This window comes from Mobula birostris, chromosome 4, assembly GCF_030028105.1.
Source record: "Mobula birostris isolate sMobBir1 chromosome 4, sMobBir1.hap1, whole genome shotgun sequence".
NCBI classification, from domain to species: domain Eukaryota; kingdom Metazoa; phylum Chordata; class Chondrichthyes; order Myliobatiformes; family Myliobatidae; genus Mobula; species Mobula birostris.
The window spans coordinates 99,645,159-99,669,867 of record NC_092373.1 but is presented as its reverse complement, the minus strand read 5'-3'; the positions used below and the strand labels follow the sequence as shown (position 1 = coordinate 99,669,867).

The following is a 24,709-nucleotide window of genomic DNA, read 5'->3' as shown; positions in this document are numbered from 1 at the left end:
TCGTTCTAAAATGGTCTGGCTTCCAGCACACTCTAAAGCCATAACCAATTAACCCATCATTCTAAAATGCTCTGGTTTCCACCACACTCTAAACACACACCAATTAACCCATCGTTCTAAAATCTTCTGATTTCCACCACACTCTAAAGCCACACCAATTAACCCATCATTCTGAAATGCTCTGGCTTCCACCACACTCTAAAGCCACACCAATTAATCCATCGTTCTAAAATGCTCTGGCTTCCACCACACTCTAAAGCCACACCAATTAATCCATCGTTCTAAAATGCTCTGGCTTCCACCACACTCTAAAGTCACACCAATTAACCCATCCTTCTGAAATGCTCTGGTTTCCACCACACTCTAAAGCCACACCAACTAACCCATCGTTCTAAAATCCTCTGGTTTCCACCACACTCTAAAGCCATACCAAGTAACACATGGTTCTAAACTCCTCTGGTTTCCACCACACTCTAAAGCCACACTAATTAACCCATCTTTCTAAAATGCTCTGGTTTCCACCACACTCTTATGCCACACCAATTAACCTATCGTTCTAAAATCCTCTGGTTTCCACCACACTCTAAAGCCACACCAAGTAACTCATCGTTCTAAAATGCTCTGGTTTCCACCACACTCTTATGCCACACCAATTAACCTATCGTTCTAAAATCCTCTGGTTTCCACCACAATCTAAAGCCACACCAATTAACCCATCGTTCCAAAATGCTCTGGTTTCCACCACACTCTAAAGCCACACCAATTAACCCATTGTTCTAAGATGCTCTGGTCTCCACCACACTCTGAAGGCACACCATTTAACCCATCGTTCTAAAATGGTCTGGCTTCCAGCACACTCTAAAGCCACACCAATTAACCCATCGTTCTAAAATGGTCTGGCTTCCAGCACACTCTAAAGCCATAACCAATTAACCCATCATTCTAAAATACTCTGGTTTCCACCACACTCTGAAGCCACATCAATTAACCCATCGTTCTAAAATGGTCTGGTCTCCACCACACTCTATAAGCACACCAATTAACCCATCGTTCTTAAATGCTCTGCTTTCTACCACAATCTAAAGCCACACCAATTAACCAATCGTTCTAAAATCTTCTGGTTTCCACCACACTCTAAAGCCATACCAAGTAACACATTGTTCTAAATTCCTCTGGTTTCCACCACACTCTAAAGCCACACTAATTAACCCATCTTTCTAAAATGCTCTGGTTTCCACCACACTCTAAAGCCACACCAAATAAAACATCCTTCTAAAATGCTCTGGTTTCCACCACACTCTAAGGCCACACCAATTAACCCACCGTTCTAAAATGTTCTGGTTTGCACCACACTCTAAAGTCACACCAATTAACCCATCGTTCTAAAATGCTCTGATTTCCACCACACTCTAAAGCCACACCAATTAATCCATCGTTCTAAAATGCTCTGGTTTCCACCACACTCTAAAGCCTTGACCAATTAACCCACCGTTCTAAAATGCTCCGGTTTCCACCACACTCTAAAGCCACACCAATTAACCCATCGTTCTAAAATCCTCTGGTTTCCACCACACTCTAAAGCCACACCAATTAACCCATTGTTCTAAAATGCTCTGGTTTCCACCACACTCTTATGCCACACCAATTAACCTATCGTTCTAAAATCCTCTGGTTTCCACCACACTCTAAAGCCACACCAAGTAACTCATCGTTCTAAAATCCTTGGGTTTCCACCACACTCTAAAGCCACACCACTTAACCCATCGTTCCAAAATGCTCTGGTTTCCACCACACTCTAAAGACACACTAATTAACCCATTGTTCTAAGATGGTCTGGTCTCCACCACACTCTAAAGCCACACCAATTAACCCATTGTTCTAAAATGCTCTGGTTTCCACCACACTCTAAAGCCATAACCAATTAACCCATTGTTCTAAAATGCTCTGGTTTCCACCACACTCTAAAGTGCACCAATTAACCCATCGTTCTAAAATGCTCTGGTTTCCACAACACTCTAAAGCCACACCAATTAACCCATCGTTCCAAAATGCTCTGGTCTCCACCACACTCTGAAGGCACACCAATTAACCCATCGTTCTAAAATGCTCTTGTTTCCACCACACTCTAAAGCCACACCAATTAACCCATCGTTCTAAAATGGTCTGGCTTCCAGCACACTCTAAAGCCATAACCAATTAACCCATCATTCTAAAATGCTCTGGTTTCCACCACACTCTAAACACACACCAATTAACCCATCGTTCTAAAATGCTCTGGTTTCCACCACACTCTAAAGCCACACCAATTAGCTTATCGTTCAAAAATGCTCTGGTTTCCACCACACTCTAAAGCCACACCAAGTAACACATGGCTCTAAATTCCTCTGGTTTCCATCACACTCTAAGGCCACACTAATTAACCCATCTTTCTAAAATGCTCTGGTTTTCACGACACTCTAACGCCAAACTAATTAACCCATCGTTCTAAAATTCTCTGGCTTCCAGCACACTCTAAAGCCATAACCAATTAACCCATCATTCTAAAATCCTCTGGTTTCCACCACACTCTAAAACCCAACCAATTGACCCATCGTTCTAAAATCCTCTGGTTTGCACCACACTCTAAAGCCACAACAATTAACCCATTGTTCTAAAATGCTCTGGTTTCTACCACACTCTAAAGCCACACGTATTAACCCATCGTTCTAAAATGGTCTGGTCTCCACCACACTCTAAAGCCACACCAATTAACCCATCCTTCTAAAATGCTCTGCTTTCCACCACACTCTGAAGCCACACCAATTAACCCATCGTTCTAATATGCTCTGTTTTCCACCACACTCTAAAGCCATAACCAATTAACCCATTGTTCTAAAATGCTCTGGTTTCCACCACACTCTAAAGTGCACCAATTAACCCACCGTTCTAAAATGCTCTGGTTTCCACCACACTCTAAAGCCACACCAATTAACCCATCGTTCCAAAATGCTCTGGTTTCCACCACACTCTAAAGCCACACCAATTAACCCATTGTTCTAAGATGGTCTGGTTTCCACCACACTCTAAAACCCAACCAATTGACCCATCGTTCTAAAATCCTCTGGTTTCCACCACACTCTAAAGCCACACCAATTAACCCATCGTTCCAAAATGCTCTGGTTTCCACCACACTCTAAAGCCACACCAATTAACCCATTGTTCTAAGATGGTCTGGTTTCCACCACTCTCTAAAACCCAACCAATTGACCCATCGTTCTAAAATCCTCTGGTTTCCACCACACTCTAAAGCCACAACAATTAACCCATTGTTCTAAAATGCTCTGGTTTCTACCACACTCTAAAGCCACACCTATTAACCCATCGTTCTAAAATGGTCTGGTTTCCACCACACTCTGAAGCCACACCAATTAACCCATCGTTCTAAAATGGTCTGGTCTCCACCACACTCTAAAGCCACACCAATTAACCCATCTTTCTAAAATGCTCTGCTTTCCACCACACTCTGAAGCCACACCAATTAACCCATCGTTCTAATATGCTCTGTTTTCCACCACACTCTAAAGCCATAACCAATTAACCATTGTTCTAAAATGCTCTGGTTTCCACCACACTTTAAAGTGCACCAATTAACCCACCGTTCTAAAATGCTCTGGTTTCCAGCACACTCTAAAGCCATAACCAATTAACCCATCGTTCTAAAATGCTCTGGTTTCCACCACATTCTAAAGCTATACCAATTAACCCATCGTTCTAAAATGGTCTGGTCTGCACCACAATCTAAAGCCATAACCAACTAACCCATCGCTCTGAAATGTTCTGGTTTCCACCAAAGTCAAAAGCCACACCAATTAACCCATCGTTCTAAAATCTTCTGATTTCCACCACACTCTAAAGCCACACCAATTAACCCATCATTCTGAAATGCTCTGGCTTCCACCACACTCTAAAGTGCACCAATTAACCCACCGTTCTAAAATGCTCTGGTTTCCACCATACTCTAAAGTCACACCAATTAACCCATCCTTCTGAAATGCTCTGGTTTCCACCACACTCTAAAGTGCACCAATTAACCCATCGTTCTAAAGTGCTCTGGTTTCCACCACACTCTAAAGCCACACCAACTAACCCATCGTTCTAAAATCCTCTGGTTTCCACCACACTCTAAAGCCACACCAATTAACCCATTGTTCTAAAATGCTCTGGTTTCCACCACACTCTTATGCCACACCAATTAACCTATCGTTCTAAAATCCTCTGGTTTCCACCACACTCTAAAGCCACACCAAGTAACTCATCGTTCTAAGATCCTCTGGTTTCCACCACACTCTAAAGCCACACCAATTAACCCATCGTTCCAAAATGCTCTGGTTTCCACCACACTCTAAAGCCACACCAATTAACCCATTGTTCTAAGATGCTCTGGTCTCCACCACACTCTGAAGGCACACCATTTAACCCATCGTTCTAAAATGGTCTGGCTTCCAGCACACTCTAAAGCCACACCAATTAACCCATCGTTCTAAAATGGTCTGGCTTCCAGCACACTCTAAAGCCATAACCAATTAACCCATCATTCTAAAATGCTCTGGTTTCCACCACACTCTAAAGCCACATCAATTAACCCATCGTTCTAAAATGGTCTGGTCTCCACCACACTCTATAAGCACACCAATTAACCCATCGTTCTTAAATGCTCTGCTTTCTACCACAATCTAAAGCCACACCAATTAACCAATCGTTCTAAAATCTTCTGGTTTCCACCACACTCTAAAGCCATACCAAGTAACACATGGTTCTAAATTCCTCTGGTTTCCACCACACTCTAAAGCCACACTAATTAACCCATCTTTCTAAAATGCTCTGGTTTCCACCACACTCTAAAGCCACACCAAATAAAACATCCTTCTAAAATGCTCTGGTTTCCACCACACTCTAAGGCCACACCAATTAACCCACCGTTCTAAAATGTTCTGGTTTGCACCACACTCTAAAGTCACACCAATTAACCCATCGTTCTAAAATGCTCTGATTTCCACCACACTCTAAAGCCACACCAATTAATCCATCGTTCTAAAATGCTCTGGTTTCCACCACACTCTAAAGCCTTGACCAATTAACCCACCGTTCTAAAATGCTCCGGTTTCCACCACACTCTAAAGCCACACCAATTAACCCATCGTTCTAAAATCCTCTGTTTTCCACCACACTCTAAAGCCATAACCAATTAACCCATTGTTCTAAAATGCTCTGGTTTCCACCACACTTTAAAGTGCACCAATTAACCCACCGTTCTAAAATGCTCTGGTTTCCAGCACACTCTAAAGCCATAACCAATTAACCCATCGTTCTAAAATGCTCTGGTTTCCACCACATTCTAAAGCTATACCAATTAACCCATCGTTCTAAAATGGTCTGGTCTGCACCACACTCTAAAGCCATAACCAACTAACCCATCGCTCTGAAATGTTCTGGTTTCCACCAAAGTCAAAAGCCACACCAATTAACCCATCGTTCTAAAATCTTCTGATTTCCACCACACTCTAAAGCCACACCAATTAACCCATCATTCTGAAATGCTCTGGCTCCACCACACTCTAAAGCCACACCAATTAATCCATCGTTCTAAAATGCTCTGGTTTCCACCATACTCTAAAGTCACACCAATTAACCCATCCTTCTGAAATGCTCTGGTTTCCACCACACTCCAAAGTGCACCAATTAACCCATCGTTCTAAAGTGCTCTGGTTTCCACCACACTCTAAAGCCACACCAACTAACCCATCGTTCTAAAATCCTCTGGTTTCCACCACACTCTAAAGCCACACCAATTAACCCATTGTTCTAAAATGCTCTGGTTTCCACCACACTCTTATGCCACACCAATTAACCTATCGTTCTAAAATCCTCTGGTTTCCACCACACTCTAAAGCCACACCAATTAACCCATCGTTCTAAAATGGTCTGGCTTCCAGCACACTCTAAAGCCATAACCAATTAACCCATCATTCTAAAATACTCTGGTTTCCACCACACTCTGAAGCCACATCAATTAACCCATCGTTCTAAAATGGTCTGGTCTCCACCACACTCTATAAGCACACCAATTAACCCATCGTTCTTAAATGCTCTGCTTTCTACCACAATCTAAAGCCACACCAATTAACCAATCGTTCTAAAATCTTCTGGTTTCCACCACACTCTAAAGCCATACCAAGTAACACATTGCTCTAAATTCCTCTGGTTTCCACCACACTCTAAAGCCACACTAATTAACCCATCTTTCTAAAATGCTCTGGTTTCCACCACACTCTAAAGCCACACCAAATAAAACATCCTTCTAAAATGCTCTGGTTTCCACCACACTCTAAGGCCACACCAATTAACCCACCGTTCTAAAATGTTCTGGTTTGCACCACACTCTAAAGTCACACCAATTAACCCATCGTTCTAAAATGCTCTGGTTTCCACCACACTCTAAAGCCTTGACCAATTAACCCACCGTTCTAAAATGCTCCGGTTTCCACCACACTCTAAAGCCACACCAATTAACCCATCGTTCTAAAATCCTCTGGTTTCCACCACACTCTAAAGCCACACCAATTAACCCATTGTTCTAAAATGCTCTGGTTTCCACCACACTCTTATGCCACACCAATTAACCTATCGTTCTAAAATCCTCTGGTTTCCACCACACTCTAAAGCCACACCAAGTAACTCATCGTTCTAAAATCCTTGGGTTTCCACCACACTCTAAAGCCACACCACTTAACCCATCGTTCCAAAATGCTCTGGTTTCCACCACACTCTAAAGACACACTAATTAACCCATTGTTCTAAGATGGTCTGGTCTCCACCACACTCTAAAGCCACACCAATTAACCCATTGTTCTAAAATGCTCTGGTTTCCACCACACTCTAAAGCCATAACCAATTAACCCATTGTTCTAAAATGCTCTGGTTTCCACCACACTCTAAAGTGCACCAATTAACCCATCGTTCTAAAATGCTCTGGTTTCCACAACACTCTAAAGCCACACCAATTAACCCATCGTTCCAAAATGCTCTGGTCTCCACCACACTCTGAAGGCACACCAATTAACCCATCGTTCTAAAATGCTCTTGTTTCCACCACACTCTAAAGCCACACCAATTAACCCATCGTTCTAAAATGGTCTGGCTTCCAGCACACTCTAAAGCCATAACCAATTAACCCATCATTCTAAAATGCTCTGGTTTCCACCACACTCTAAACACACACCAATTAACCCATCGTTCTAAAATGCTCTGGTTTCCACCACACTCTAAAGCCACACCAATTAGCTTATCGTTCAAAAATGCTCTGGTTTCCACCACACTCTAAAGCCACACCAAGTAACACATGGCTCTAAATTCCTCTGGTTTCCATCACACTCTAAGGCCACACCAATTAACCTATCGTTCTAAAATGCTCTGGTTTTCACGACACTCTAACGCCAAACTAATTAACCCATCGTTCTAAAATTCTCTGGCTTCCAGCACACTCTAAAGCCATAACCAATTAACCCATCATTCTAAAATCCTCTGGTTTCCACCACACTCTAAAACCCAACCAATTGACCCATCGTTCTAAAATCCTCTGGTTTGCACCACACTCTAAAGCCACAACAATTAACCCATTGTTCTAAAATGCTCTGGTTTCTACCACACTCTAAAGCCACACGTATTAACCCATCGTTCTAAAATGGTCTGGTCTCCACCACACTCTAAAGCCACACCAATTAACCCATCCTTCTAAAATGCTCTGCTTTCCACCACACTCTGAAGCCACACCAATTAACCCATCGTTCTAATATGCTCTGTTTTCCACCACACTCTAAAACCATAACCAATTAACCCATTGTTCTAAAATGCTCTGGTTTCCACCACACTCTAAAGTGCACCAATTAACCCACCGTTCTAAAATGCTCTGGTTTCCACCACACTCTAAAGCCACACCAATTAACCCATCGTTCCAAAATGCTCTGGTTTCCACCACACTCTAAAGCCACACCAATTAACCCATTGTTCTAAGATGGTCTGGTTTCCACCACACTCTAAAACCCAACCAATTGACCCATCGTTCTAAAATCCTCTGGTTTCCACCACACTCTAAAGCCACAACAATTAACCCATTGTTCTAAAATGCTCTGGTTTCTACCACACTCTAAAGCCACACCTATTAACCCATCGTTCTAAAATGGTCTGGTTTCCACCACACTCTGAAGCCACACCAATTAACCCATCGTTCTAAAATGGTCTGGTCTCCACCACACTCTAAAGCCACACCAATTAACCCATCCTTCTAAAATGCTCTGCTTTCCACCACACTCTGAAGCCACACCAATTAACCCATCGTTCTAAGATGCTCTGTTTTCCACCACACTCTAAAGCCATAACCAATTAACCCATTGTTCTAAAATGCTCTGGTTTCCACCACACTTTAAAGTGCACCAATTAACCCACCGTTCTAAAATGCTCTGGTTTCCAGCACACTCTAAAGCCATAACCAATTAACCCATCGTTCTAAAATGCTCTGGTTTCCACCACATTCTAAAGCTATACCAATTAACCCATCGTTCTAAAATGGTCTGGTCTGCACCACACTCTAAAGCCATAACCAACTAACCCATCGCTCTGAAATGTTCTGGTTTCCACCAAAGTCAAAAGCCACACCAATTAACCCATCGTTCTAAAATCTTCTGATTTCCACCACACTCTAAAGCCACACCAATTAACCCATCATTCTGAAATGCTCTGGCTTCCACCACACTCTAAAGCCACACCAATTAATCCATCGTTCTAAAATGCTCTGGTTTCCACCATACTCTAAAGTCACACCAATTAACCCATCCTTCTGAAATGCTCTGGTTTCCACCACACTCTAAAGTGCACCAATTAACCCATCGTTCTAAAGTGCTCTGGTTTCCACCACACTCTAAAGCCACACCAACTAACCCATCGTTCTAAAATCCTCTGGTTTCCACCACACTCTAAAGCCACACCAATTAACCCATTGTTCTAAAATGCTCTGGTTTCCACCACACTCTTATGCCACACCAATTAACCTATCGTTCTAAAATCCTCTGGTTTCCACCACACTCTAAAGCCACACCAAGTAACTCATCGTTCTAAGATCCTCTGGTTTCCACCACACTCTAAAGCCACACCAATTAACCCATCGTTCCAAAATGCTCTGGTTTCCACCACACTCTAAAGCCACACCAATTAACCCATTGTTCTAAGATGCTCTGGTCTCCACCACACTCTGAAGGCACACCATTTAACCCATCGTTCTAAAATGGTCTGGCTTCCAGCACACTCTAAAGCCACACCAATTAACCCATCGTTCTAAAATGGTCTGGCTTCCAGCACACTCTAAAGCCATAACCAATTAACCCATCATTCTAAAATGCTCTGGTTTCCACCACACTCTAAAGCCACATCAATTAACCCATCGTTCTAAAATGGTCTGGTCTCCACCACACTCTATAAGCACACCAATTAACCCATCGTTCTTAAATGCTCTGCTTTCTACCACAATCTAAAGCCACACCAATTAACCAATCGTTCTAAAATCTTCTGGTTTCCACCACACTCTAAAGCCATACCAAGTAACACATGGTTCTAAATTCCTCTGGTTTCCACCACACTCCAAAGCCACACTAATTAACCCATCTTTCTAAAATGCTCTGGTTTCCACCACACTCTAAAGCCACACCAAATAAAACATCCTTCTAAAATGCTCTGGTTTCCACCACACTCTAAGGCCACACCAATTAACCCACCGTTCTAAAATGTTCTGGTTTGCACCACACTCTAAAGTCACACCAATTAACCCATCGTTCTAAAATGCTCTGATTTCCACCACACTCTAAAGCCACACCAATTAATCCATCGTTCTAAAATGCTCTGGTTTCCACCACACTCTAAAGCCACACCAATTAACCCATCGTTCTAAAATGCTCCGGTTTCCACCACACTCTAAAGCCACACCAATTAACCCATCGTTCTAAAATCCTCTGGTTTCCACAACACTCTAAAGCCACACCAATTAACCCATCGTTCCAAAATGCTCTGGTCTCCACCACACTCTGAAGGCACACCAATTAACCCATCGTTCTAAAATGCTCTTGTTTCCACCACACTCTAAAGCCACACCAATTAACCCATCGTTCTAAAATGGTCTGGCTTCCAGCACACTCTAAAGCCATAACCAATTAACCCATCATTCTAAAATGCTCTGGTTTCCACCACACTCTAAACACACACCAATTAACCCATCGTTCTAAAATGCTCTGGTTTCCACCACACTCTAAAGCCACACCAATTAGCTTATCGTTCAAAAATGCTCTGGTTTCCACCACACTCTAAAGAGACACCAATTAACCCATCGTTCTAAAATCCTCTGGTTTGCACCACACTCTAAAGCCACAACAATTAACCCATTGTTCTAAAATGCTCTGGTTTCTACAACACTCTAAAGCCACACCAATTAACCCATCGTTCCAAAATGCTCTGCTTTCCACCACACTCTGAAGCCACACCAATTAACCCATCGTTCTAATATGCTCTGTTTTCCACCACACTCTAAAGCCATAACCAATTAACCCATTGTTCTAAAATGCTCTGGTTTCCACCACACTCTAAAGTGCACCAATTAACCCACCGTTCTAAAATGCTCTGGTTTCCACCACACTCTAAAGCCACACCAATTAACCCATCGTTCCAAAATGCTCTGGTTTCCACCACACTCTAAAGCCACACCAATTAACCCATTGTTCTAAGATGGTCTGGTCTCCACCACACTCTGAAGGCACACCAATTAACCCATCGTTCTAAAATGCTCTTGTTTCCACCACACTCTAAAGCCACACCAATTAACCCATCGTTCTAAAATGGTCTGGCTTCCAGCACACTCTAAAGCCATAACCAATTAATCCATCTTTCTAAAATGCTCTGGTTTCCACCATACTCTAAAGTCACACCAATTAACCCATCCTTCTGAAATGCTCTGGTTTCCACCACACTCTAAAGTGCACCAATTAACCCATCGTTCTAAAGTGCTCTAGTTTCCACGACACTCTAAAGCCACACCAATTAACCCATCGTTCTAAAATCCTCTGGTTTCCACCACACTCTAAAGCCACACCAAGTAACACATGGCTCTAAATTCCTCTGGTTTCCATCACACTGTAAGGCCACACCAATTAACCCATCGTTCTAAAATGCTCTGGTTTTCACGACACTCTAACGCCAAACTAATTAACCCATCGTTCTAAAATGCTCTGGCTTCCAGCACACTCTAAAGCCATAACCAATTAACCCATCATTCTAAAATCCTCTGGTTTCCACCACACTCTAAAACCCAACCAATTGACCCATCGTTCTAAAATCCTCTGGTTTCCACCACACTCTAAAGCCACAACAATTAACCCATTGTTCTAAAATGCTCTGGTTTCTACCACACACTAAAGCCACACCTATTAACCCATCGTTCTAAAATGGTCTGGTTTCCACCACACTCTGAAGCCACACCAATTAACCCATCGTTCTAAAATGGTCTGGTCTCCACCACACTCTAAAGCCACACCAATTAACCCATCCTTCTAAAATGCTCTGCTTTCCACCACACTCTGAAGCCACACCAATTAACCCATCGTTCTAATATGCTCTGTTTTCCACCACACTCTAAAGCCATAACCAATTAACCCATTGTTCTAAAATGCTCTGGTTTCCACCACACTCTAAAGTGCACCAATTAACCCACCGTTCTAAAATGCTCTGGTTTCCAGCACACTCTAAAGCCATAACCAATTAACCCATCGTTCTAAAATGCTCTGGTTTCCACCACATTCTAAAGCTATACCAATTAACCCATCGTTCTAAAATGGTCTGGTCTGCACCACACTCTAAAGCCATAACCAACTAACCCATCGCTCTGAAATGTTCCGGTTTCCACCAAAGTCAAAAGCCACACCAATTAACCCATCGTTCTAAAATCTTCTGATTTCCACCACACTCTAAAGCCACACCAATTAACCCATCATTCTGAAATGCTCTGGCTTCCACCACACTCTAAAGCCACACCAATTAATCCATCGTTCTAAAATGCTCTGGTTTCCACCATACTCTAAAGTCACACCAATTAACCCATCCTTCTGAAATGCTCTGGTTTCCACCACACTCTAAAGTGCACCAATTAACCCATCGTTCTAAAGTGCTCTGGTTTCCACCACACTCTAAAGCCACACCAACTAACCCATCGTTCTAAAATCCTCTGGTTTCCACCACACTCTAAAGCCATACCAAGTAACACATGGTTCTAAATTCCTCTGGTTTCCACCACACTCTAAAGCCACACTAATTAACCCATCTTTCTAAAATGCTCTGGTTTCCACCACACTCTAAAGCCACACCAAATAAAACATCCTTCTAAAATGCTCTGGTTTCCACCACACTCTAAAGCCTTGACCAATTAACCCACCGTTCTAAAATGCTCTGGTTTCCACCACACTCTAAAGCCACACCAATTAACGCATCGTTCTAAAATCCTCTGGTTTCCACCACACTCTAAAGCCACACCAATTAACCCATTGTTCTAAAATGCTCTGGTTTCCACCACACTCTAAAGCCACACCAATTAACCTATCGTTCTAAAATCCTCTGGTTTCCTCCACACTCTAAAGCCACACCAAGTAACTCATCGTTCTAAAATCCTTGGGTTTCCACCACACTCTAAAGCCACACCAATTTACCCATCGTTCCAAAATGCTCTGGTTTCCACCACACTCTAAAGCCACACCAATTAACCCATTGTTCTAAGATGGTCTGGTCTCCACCACACTCTAAAGCCACACCAATTAACCCATTGTTCTAAAATGCTCTGATTTCCACCACACTCTAAAGCCATAACCAATTAACCCAGCGTTCTAAAATGCTCTGGTTTCCACAACACTCTAAAGCCACACCAATTAACCCATCGTTCCAAAATGCTCTGGTCTCCACCACACTCTGAAGGCACACCAATTAACCCATCGTTCTAAAATGCTCTTGTTTCCACCACACTCTGAAGTCACACCAATTAACCCATCGTTCTAAAATGGTCTGGCTTCCAGCACACTCTAAAGCCATAACCAATTAACTCATCATTCTAAAATGCTCTGGTTTCCACCACACTCTAAAGCCACATCAATTAACCCATCGTTCTAAAATGGTCTGGTCTCCACCACACTCTAAAAGCACACCAATTAACCCATCGTTCTTAAATGCTCTGCTTTCTACCACAATCTAAAGCCAGACCAATTAACCAATCGTTCTAAAATCTTCTGGTTTCCACCACACTCTAAAGCCACACCAATTAACCCATTGTTCTAAAATGCTCTGGTTTCCACCACACTCTAAAGCCACACCAAGTAACTCATCGTTCTAAAATGCTCGGGTTTCCACCACACTCCAAAGCCACACCAATTAACCCATCGTTCCAAAATGCTCTGGTTTCCACTACACTGTTAAGCCACTCCAATTAACCCATCATTCTAAAATGCTCTGGCTTCCAGCACACTCTAAAGCCACAGCAATTAACCCATTGTTCTAAAATGCTCTGGTTTCCACCATACTCTAAAGTGCACCAATTAACCCATCGTTCTAAAATGCTCTGGTTTCCACCACACTCTACAGCCACACCAATTAACCCATTCATTCTAAAATGCTCTGGTTTCCACCACACTCTAAAGTGCACCAATTAACCCATCATTCTAAAATGCTCTGGTTTCCACAACACTCTAAAGCCACACCAGTTAACCCATCGTTCTAAAATGGTCTGGCTTCCAGCACACTCTAAAGCCATAACCAATTAACCCATCATTCTAAAATACTCTGGTTTCCACCACACTCCAAAGCCACATCAATTAACCCATCGTTCTAAAATGGTCTGGTCTCCACCACACTCTAAAAGCACACCAATTAACCCATCGTTCTTAAATGCTCTGCTTTCTACCACACTCTAAAGCCACACCAATTAACCAATCGTTCTAAAATCTTCTGGTTTCCACCACACTCTAAAGCCACACCAATTAACCTATCGTTCTAAAATCCTCTGGTTTCCACCACACTCTAAAGCCACACCAATTATCCCATTGTTCTAAAATGCTCTGGTTTCCACCACACTCTAAAGCCACACCAAGTAACTCATCATTCTAAAATCCTTGGGTTTCCACCACACTCTAAAGCCACACCAATTAACCCATCGTTCCAAAATGCTCTGGTTTCCACTACACTGTAAAGCCACTCCAATTAACCCATCATTCTAAAATGCTCTGGCTTTCAGCACACTTTAAAGCCACAGCAATTAACCCATTGTTCTAAAATCCTCTGGTTTCCACAACACTCTAAAGCCACACCAATTAACCCATTCATTCTAAAATGCTCTGGTTTCCACCACACTCTAAAGCCACACCAATTAACCCATTGTTCTAAAATGGTCTGGTCTCCACCACACTCTAAAGGCATACCAATTAACCCATCGTTCTATAATGCTCTGTTTTCTACCACACTCTAAAGCCACAGCAATTAACCCATCGTTCTAAAATCTTCTGGTTTCCACCACACTCTAAAGCCACACCAATTAACCCATCGTTCTAAAATCCTCTGGTTTCCACCACACTCTAAAGCCACACCAATTAACCCATTGTTCTAAAATGCTCTGGCTTCCAGCACACTCTAAAGCCACAGCAATTCACCCATTGTTCTAAAATGCTCTGGTTTCCACCATACTCTAAAGTGCACCAATTAACCCATCGTTCTAAAATGCTCTGGTTTCCACCACACTCTACAGCCACACCAATTAACCCATTCATTCTAAAATGCTCTGGTTTCCACCACACTCTAAAGTGCACCAATTAACCCATCATTCTAAAATGCTCTGGTTTCCACAACACTCTAAAGCCACACCAGTTAACCCATCGTTCTAAAATGGTCTGGCTTCCAGCACACTCTAAAGCCATAACCAATTAACCCATCATTCTAAAATACTCTGGTTTCCACCACACTCCAAAGCCACATCAATTAACCCATCGTTCTAAAATGGTCTGGTCTCCACCACACTCTAAAAGCACACCAATTAACCCATCGTTCTTAAATGCTCTGCTTTCTACCACACTCTAAAGCCACACCAATTAACCAATCGTTCTAAAATCTTCTGGTTTCCACCACACTCTAAAGCCACACCAATTAACCTATCGTTCTAAAATCCTCTGGTTTCCACCACACTCTAAAGCCACACCAAGTAACTCATCATTCTAAAATCCTTGGGTTTCCACCACACTCTAAAGCCACACCAATTAACCCATCGTTCCAAAATGCTCTGGTTTCCACTACACTGTAAAGCCACTCCAATTAACCCATCATTCTAAAATGCTCTGGCTTTCAGCACACTTTAAAGCCACAGCAATTAACCCATTGTTCTAAAATCCTCTGGTTTCCACAACACTCTAAAGCCACACCAATTAACCCATTCATTCTAAAATGCTCTGGTTTCCACCACACTCTAAAGCCACACCAATTAACCCATTGTTCTAAAATGGTCTGGTCTCCACCACACTCTAAAGGCATACCAATTAACCCATCGTTGTATAATGCTCTGTTTTCTACCACACTCTAAAGCCACACCAATTAACCCATCGTTCTAAAATCTTCTGGTTTCCACCACACTCTAAAGCCACACCAATTAACCCATCGTTCTAAAATCCTCTGGTTTCCACCACACTCTAAAGCCACACCAATTAACCCATTGTTCTAAAATGCTCTGGTTTCCACCTGACTCTTATGCCACACCAATTAACCTATCGTTCTAAAATCCTCTGGTTTCCACCACACTCTAAAGCCACATCAAGTAACTCATCGTTCCAAAATCTTTGGGTTTCCACCACACTCTAAAGCCACACCAATTAATCCATTGTTCCAAAATGCTCTGGTTTCCACCACAGTCTAAAGTTACACCAATTAACCCATTGTTCTAAAATCTTCTGGTTTCCACAACACTCTAAAGCCACACCAATTAACCCATCGTTCTAAAATGCGCTGGTTTCCACCACACTCTAAAGTCCCACCAATTAACCTATCGTTCTAAGGTGGTCTGGTCTCCACTGCACTGTAAAGCCACACCAATCAACACATTGTTCTAAAATGCTCTGGTTTCCACCATACTCTAAAGCCATAACCAATTAACCCATTGTTCTAAAATGTTCTGGTTTCCACCACACTCTAAAGTGCACCAATTAACCCATCGTTCTAAAATGGTCTGGACTCCACCGCACTCTAAAGGGACACCAATTAACCCATCGGTCTAAAATGCTCTGTTTTCTACAACACTCTAAAGGCACACCAATTAACCCATTGTTCTAAAATGCTCTGATTTCCACCACACTCTAAAGCCATAACCAATTAACCCATTGTTCTAAAATGCTCTGGTTTCCACCACACTCTGAAGTGCACCAATTAACCCATCGTTCTAAAATGCTCTGGTTTCCACAACACTCTAAAGCCACACTAATTAACCCATCGTTCTAAAATGGTCTGGTCTCCACCACACTCTGAAGGCATACCAATTAACCCATCGTTCTAAAATGCTCTTGCTTCCACCACACTCTAAAGCCATACCAATTAACCCATCGTTCTAAAATCGTCTGGCTTCCAGCACACTCTAAAGCAATAACCAATTAACCCATCATTCTAAAATGCTCTGGTTTCCACCACACTCTAAAGCCACATCAATTAACCCATCGTTCTAAAATGGACTGGTCTCCACCACACTCTAAAAGCACACCAATTAACCCATCGTTCTTAAATGCTCTGCTTTCTACCACACTCTAAAGCCACACCAATTAACCAATCGTTCTAAAATCTTCTGGTTTTCACCACACTCTAAAGCCACACCAATTAACCCATCGTTCTAAAATCCTCTGGTCTCCACCACACTCTAAAGCCACACCAATTAACCCATTGTTCTAAAATGCTCTGGTTTCCACCACACTCTAAAGCCACACCAATTAACCCATCGTTCTAAAATCCTCTGGTTTCCACCACACTCTAAAGCCACACCAATTAACCCATTGTTCTAAAATGCTCTGGTTTCCACCTCACTCTTATGCCACACCAATTAACCTATCGTCCTAAAATCCTCTGGTTTCCACCACACTCTAAAGCCACATCAAGTAACTCATCGTTCTAAAATCTTTGGGTTTCCACCACACTCTAAAGCCACACCAATAAATCCATTGTTCCAAAATGCTCTGGTTTCCACCACACTCTAAAGCTACACCAATTAACCCATTGTTCTAAAATCTTCTGGTTTCCACAACACTCTAAAGCCACACCAATTAACCCATCGTTCTAAAATGCTCTGGTTTCCACCACACTCTAAAGCCACACCAATTAACCCATCGTTCTAAAGTGCTCTGTTTTCTACCAGACTCTAAAGCCACACCAATTAACCCATCGTTCTAAAATCTTCTGGTTTCCACCAAACTCTAAAGCCACACCAATTAACCCATCGTTCTAAAATGGTCTGGTCTCCACCACATTCTGAAGGCACACCAATTAACCCATCGTTCTAAAATGCTCTTGTTTCCACCACACTCTAAAGCCACACCAATTAACCCATCATTCTAAAATGCTCTGGTTTCCACCACATTCTAAAGCCACACCAATTAACCCATTCATTCTAAAATGCTCTGGTTTCCACCACACTCTAAAGCCACACCAATTAACCCATCGTTCTGAAATGCTCTGGTTTCCACCACACTCTAAAGCCACATCAATTAACCCATCGTTCTAAGATGGTCTGGTCTCCACCACACTCTAAAGGCACACCAATTAACCCATCGTTCTAAAATCTTCTGGTTTCCACCACACTCTAAAGCCACAGCAATTAACCCATCGTTCTAAAATCCTCTGGTTTCCACCACACTCTAAAGCCACACCAATTAATCCAGTGTTCCAAAATGCTCTGGTTTCCACCACACTCTTATGCCACACCAATTAACCCATCATTCTAAAATGCTCGGGCTTCCAGCACACTCTAAAGCCACAGCAATTAACCCATTGTTCTAAAATCCTCTGGTTTCCACCACACTCTAAAGTGCACCAATTAACCCATCGTTCTAAAATGCTCTGGTTTCCACCACACTCTAAAGCCACACCAATTACCCCATCGTTCTAAAATGGTCTGGTCTCCACCACACTCTAAAGCCACACCAATTAACCCATTGTTCTAAAATGCTCTGGTTTCCATCACACTCTAAAGCCACACCAATTAACCCATCGTTCTGAAATGCTCTGGTTTCCACCACACTCTAAAGCCACAGCAATTAACTCATTGTTCTAAAATCCTCTGGTTTCCACCACACTCTAAAGTGCACCAATTAACCCATCGTTCTAAAATGCTCTGGTCTCCACCAGACTCTAAAGCCACACCAGTTAACCCATCGTTCTAAAATGCTCTGCGTTCCACCACACTCTAAAACCACACCAATGAACCCATCGTTCTAAAATGCTCTGGCTTCCAGCACACTCTAAAGCCACAGCAATTAACCCATTGTTCTAAAATCCTCTGGTTTCCACCACACTCTAAAGTGCACCAATTAACCCATCGTTCTAAAATGCTCTGGTTTCCACCGCACTCTAAAGCCACACCAATTACCTCATCGTTCGAAAATGCTCTGGTTTCCACCACAGTCTTAAGCCACACCAATTAACCCATTGTTCTAAAGTGCTCTGGTTTCCACCACACTCTAATGCCACAGCAATTAACCCATCATTCTAAAATCCTCTGGTTTCCACCATACTCTAAAGTCTCACCAATTAACCTATCGTTCTGAAATGCTCTGGTTTCCACCACACTCTAAAGTTCTCCAATTAACCCATCGTTCTAAAATGCTCTGGTTTCCACCACACTCTAAAGTTCTCCAATTAACCTATCGTTCTGAAATGCTCTGGTTTCCACCACACTCTAAAGTTCTCCAATTAACCCATCGTTCTAAAATGCTCTGGTTTCCACCACACTCTAAAGCCACACCAATTAACCCATCGTTCTAAAATGCTCTGGTTTCCACCAGGCTCTAAAGCCACACCAATTAACCCATCGTTCTAAAATCCTCTGGTTTCCACCACACTCTAAAGCCACACCAGTTAACCCATCGTTCTAAAATGCTCTGGTTTCCACCACACTCTAAAGCCACACCAATTAACCCATCCTTCTAACTGGCTTCCATAGATTGCCTCCAGCGTGGCAAAACTGTGTGGAGGAATGACAATGATGGGATGGTAGGAAGCATAGAAGTGGATCAATATAGGATTAGATAAATGGCTGCTTGATGCTTGGAAAGGAGCTAATGGGCTTGTAGGACTTTTGAAGTTAGTTCAGTAGCAGAAAGAGAAAGCCTATGATTGAAGGAATTGCAAGTGACTAGAAGCCTATTAGGGCTGGCAGTCCTCACTAGGACATTCCTTGTATTTAACATTACATTGAAAAAAGACAGATTTATGGTCCACAAGTAACAATTTTGCAAATGATATTAAAACTAGCAGCACGGTTAACTAGGATGGAAAAAGCTGAAAGCTGCAACTAACATCAACTGGTAGATAAAACACTGGGAAATAGAGTTTCATCCAAGCGTGAAATAATGGAGGTGGCAAACAAACCTGTGGAACACACAATGAGCAGTGTGATATTGAGCCATGTGGTGAAACACAGGAGCCTGAATTATATATCTACTGTTCCCTGTTCAGTGTGATACTGAACCATGTGGTGATACACAGGAGCCTTGGTAAAAGAGACATACAAAAGGGTTAACAAGGCATAGGGAAACTTGATGTTTTGGTCAATGCACAGAAGAGATCACCAGGTATATGAATAATGTAATAGTAGCATTAATTGGTTGATTAATTTTAACCTATTTCATGACATATGTTGGTGATATTAAACCTGATTCTGATTCTGAATTGGTTTATTATGGTCACATGTACAGAAATATAGTGAAAAGCTGTTAATCATACCAAACGTAAGTATATTGAGGTGATATAAGAAGGGAAAAAGTGCAGAATATGGAGCTGCAGTTGCAGAGAAAGTGCAGAACAGCGAGACAATAAGGTGCAAGGGCCAAAATGTAGCATACCAAGAGATCACAATTTCATCTTCAGCATCTAAAAGATTCCAGATTGTTTAACGTCATTTCCTGTACACAAGTGGAAAGAGAATGAAATAATTGTTTATTTGTACCCGATGCAGCACAAAAATAAGACAAAAGTTAAAGAACACAATAATAAGGAGGTAAAAAACAGCCGATAAATATAAATACATTAGATAGCAATATACATAGAGTGACTGTATGTCCACAGTGATGCTATGCTGTTGATGTTACAGCAGGTGATTGATGGGAAATAAAGTCATGGTGGAGTTACTTGGTGGAGGTGTTGATCAGCCTTGGGGAAAGTAACTGTTTTTGAGTCCAGTGGCCCTGGCATGGAGGCTACGTAGTCTCCTCACTAGTACGAATGGGACAAACAGTCTATAAGCAGCTGTGTGGGATCCTTCGTGATGTTACTGGCCCATTTGCGGCACGTTTCTGTATATCTGTCCTTGACGACAGGAAGAGTGGTGCCGGTAATGAATCGGACCCTGATCCTACAGATGGCTGTTATAAAGCACTGTGTTAATCACCGGGCTACCGTGTAGCCTATTAACAATTATGTTTCCAGTATTGGAAAATTATACTCAAGAAGTAAGTCTAACCAGGCTGTTTACAAAAGAAGCTGAGAGGAGAATTAAAAAGGCTGTATAAAATTAGAATAGGACATTTGAAATGATCTGGAAAGATTTACTCCCCAGCAAAGAGAATCATATTTATGCAACATAAATTTAGAAGGTTGTAGACAAAGCGTTAGTGAATAGGACAAGGGTTGCAGTGGTTGGCATGGAATGGGTGCTCTGAAAGACCTATTTCTCTTTTGTATAATTTTATGATTCTATGACTAGGGAGAAGAATTACAGCAGAAAAATCCTGGAACTCACTGCCTGGAAGAGAGTTAGGAGAAGATTTATTCCACTCATTTAAAAAGGTCTGGAAAATTACAGGGTTGTAAATCAAAGAGCTGGTTATATACTGCAGTTCCTCCTTTTCTCAGCATGGTCACCGTGGGCTGAATGGCCTCCTTCTGGGTTATGTTTTTATGATTCAGTGATTTCCATTTTGTTATGAATACCTGTGGCACTGGCATCTTGTGTAACCAAAATATACTGACGGACTGTGCAGAGAGTGACTCCAAATAAACAGCCTCTCACATCCAAGCAGCCTGGAAGTAATTGTTTTTTCATTTCAGCACTTAATTAGTTATTAAACGTGGTCACCGTCAGCTTCTTCTGCTTTGAATGAATGAAAGAGAAGGGAAACAGTTGAGTGGCAGTGGTGTGTTCTCTCTTCGACAGCAACACCTGCATCACTGTCACCCACTGACACTGCCATGTATAAACTAGGTGAAGCAAGCCTTTCATATTATACAAGGGCTGTCACTGACTCGCTTGGCTGCTTACTATCATTATTTCATACCAGATAGAGGTATTCTATTTGTATCAACCAAAGCCGTCAAAAACAGATAGCACAATGCTGCAGACCATAGTGTTTGTGCGTGCATGTGTGTGTGCACACACGTGCATGTGTGTGAGTATATGTATGTGTGTGTGTGTGTGTGTGTGTGATTGTGCATATGTGTGTGCATGTGCATGTGTTAGTATGTGTGTTCGTGTCTGGGCTTCATTTCACAGATCAATAAATTGATTGTTTTCATGTACAGAAACTGTGATGAAAATCCATACCCTTCTATAATTTTGTTATTTTAAAAGCATTTAGAAAGTTAGTCAGTCTTTGGAGTTTGCTGCTTTGGACAGTTGTGAAGGTTCAGTCACGGAGGATCAAGACAGAGTTTGATAGGTTTTTGGCTGTTAAGGGAACTGGGGTAAACAATCAGTTTGGAATGAAAGTCTCCCTCTATCCTTCTGGCTCTCTCATCACCTATTGTCAAACGTTGTCTGAAAATACTCCCATGGAGTTAGTGTAGGCAAACACACATTCGCTTTAAACGGATTTCTCTCACACATTCTGGTTGAGAGATCAATAAATCAGGTTCACACCTCAAAGTCACCTCTGAATGTAGAGACTACCTAAAGGGTCAGCTAAGACCAGAGGCCATTTTCATTGTAATCTTACAGAAGGTATGGTCTAGGTACCATAGTCACCTCAGCAGACCAGGTCAGCATCTTCCACTTATATTGAAGTTGCAACTGTGGAAAAGATGGTGGGAGTTGATTCTGAAACCAGTTTACAATGGAGGACGGGCAGGCACTTGCAGATGACAAGGTTACAATAAGAGGTAGGAGTGCAGGGCTGCTCCAGGACTTGCACCTTGTCACTTCCAGCTGTAAGATGATGGTTTCCTTGGCAGTGACGGTCCAGAGTTAAGTATTGGCCATGACCCAGCACACTTTCAACATCAGCCAAGGTAGGTCATAAGGAAATGATCAAATGCAAAAAAAACCACAATCAGTGTTTTCTTTTGCAACCAGTCAACAATGAAGGCTGGCGGTGAAACTGAGAGTTTATACTGAAACCATTCTCCTCCCACCTGGCTGGTTACTCCTCCTTCACATTTTCCCATATCTCAGAATTTCAGAGACTCACATATTTGCGCCAAATCATAAACACGACAACACACTCATTCCCGCAATACTAGCCCCTCCTCAAACCATCAAAATACACACTCCCCAAGTACTAATCTCCACCACTGTTTGCCAACCACAACCCCCAATCACCCCTTCTCAACTACCACTCCCCAGCATCACTCTACAACCATATCTCCCCCACCACTCCCACACCGCCATCACTCACACCCAGGCTGTCCCATGCATCAGGTACAGTTAATGTGAGTATCAGACTCACCAGAGAACTGGTGTAGGTAGGATCAGAGGTGTCATCCTGGAGGTAGCGAGAGAGGCCGAAGTCAGACACCTTGCACACCAGGTTGCTGTTGACTAGGATGTTGCGAGCAGCCAGGTCACGATGTACGTAGTTCATCTCTGACAGGTACTTCATCCCGGCTGCTATGCCCCTCAGCATGCCCACCAGCTGGATGACAGTGAACTGTCCATCATTTTGCTGTAGGAGGTGAACAGATTCATTAGGCCACGTGAGTTTCAAAGTGTTCAGCCCTGCAGTGAGGTGGGCGAGGAGGAAGCAGCCTGAGTCTGCCTTCCACCGTACTTCTCTTAGCTGAACGGCAGCTTCCCATCCAGCCCACTCCATCAACACCCAAACCCTTCCATGTGTACATCTCCCCCTCACAACACCAACCCTGTAAACACCCAAACCCAACACCATCATAACACCCACTCCCACAACATCCAAACCGCAATAGCATACATGATGGTAGTGAGAACCGAGAGGAAGCTACTAACATACCAAGGAAGCTCCGAACACCGCCAGAGGTGGATGACCTTCATTGCTGCCCTAAACGCCAGTGGCATAACAAGCAGTGAGTAAGTAAGAGACAGAAACAAGAGCACCCATACTATAGCAGAGTTGGAGTGTAAATTCTTCCTCATTTGGTTACATGAAGAAGAAGTTATCTACTCGATTTGTTTTATCGCTCAAAGGACAGAGAGAATGTGTATAAAAGACACAAATATGTAACTTTGTGTTTGGGTGTGATGTGAAACCCATTAAAGATACCGAAGTGCACAAATCCTGAATGATATTTTGAATTTCCAAATTGGCTAACGTGCATGACAGGTGGCATAATTGAAATAGGACATGGATGAATGAACTAGTAAGTTCACAGACGTTACAAAGATTGGCAGCACTGTCGATTGTGTAGAAGATTGCCAAAGGATATAGGGGGATATAGATCAGCTGCATATATGGACAGAAAAATGTTAAATGGAATTTAATCTAGCCCAGTGTGAAGTGTACTTTGGGAAATCAACTGTAAAGGGAAAGTGGGAACATGCACAGGTTTCTTAACACCACTGGTGTACAGGGGGACTGAGGTGTCTAAGTCTAAAGCTCTTTCAGAGTAGCTGTACAGGTTGATATGGTAATAAACAAAGCGCTTGGTAAGCTTGCATTTGCTAGTCAAGGCACTGAGCTCAAGAGTCAGAAAGTTATGTTGCAGCTTTATGAAACCTTGGTGACATCTGAAGTATTGCATTCAATTCTATTTGCCCCGTTATGGTAAAAGTGTGCAGGTTTTAGAGAGGGCACCACAGAGCGTTACAAGGATGCTGCCTGGATTAAAGGATTGCTCTATAGGAAGATGTTGGACAAACCTGGGTTGTTTCCTCTGGAGTGGTGGAGGCTAAACGGGAGATCTGAAAGAAGTGTATATGGTTAAGAGAGGTACAGAGTAGGTAACTGGTATCTTTTTCCCAGAGTTAACATGTTCAGTACTAGGGGGATGCATTTAAGGTGACAGAGGATAAGTTCAAAGGAGATGTGCAGGGCAAGGGTTTTTTTTACACAGAATAGCGGTGTCTGGAATGCGCTGCCAGGAATGCTAGTGAAGGTAAATATGATATGGGCATTTAAAAGGTTCCTAGATAATGACATGAATGTGCTAAGAATGGAGGGACACGGACATTGTGTAG

At 42.5% G+C, this 24,709-nt stretch overlaps 1 protein-coding gene across 3 annotated transcripts in view; it reads right to left on the bottom strand.

Annotated features, from left to right (window-relative positions):
- The window catches only part of ephb1 (EPH receptor B1), a 774,921-nt gene that overhangs the window by 194,513 nt on the left and 555,699 nt on the right, over window positions 1-24,709 (bottom strand). For all 3 annotated transcript variants that reach the window (XR_011885740.1, XR_011885741.1, XM_072255851.1), the window contains exon 12: window positions 23,007-23,222. Coding sequence is in view for 1 of the 3 variants with exons in the window: in XM_072255851.1 (XP_072111952.1) it covers window positions 23,007-23,222 (216 nt within the window). In the remaining 2 variants the exon portion in view is untranslated. The remainder of the gene's footprint in view (window positions 1-23,006; window positions 23,223-24,709) is intronic.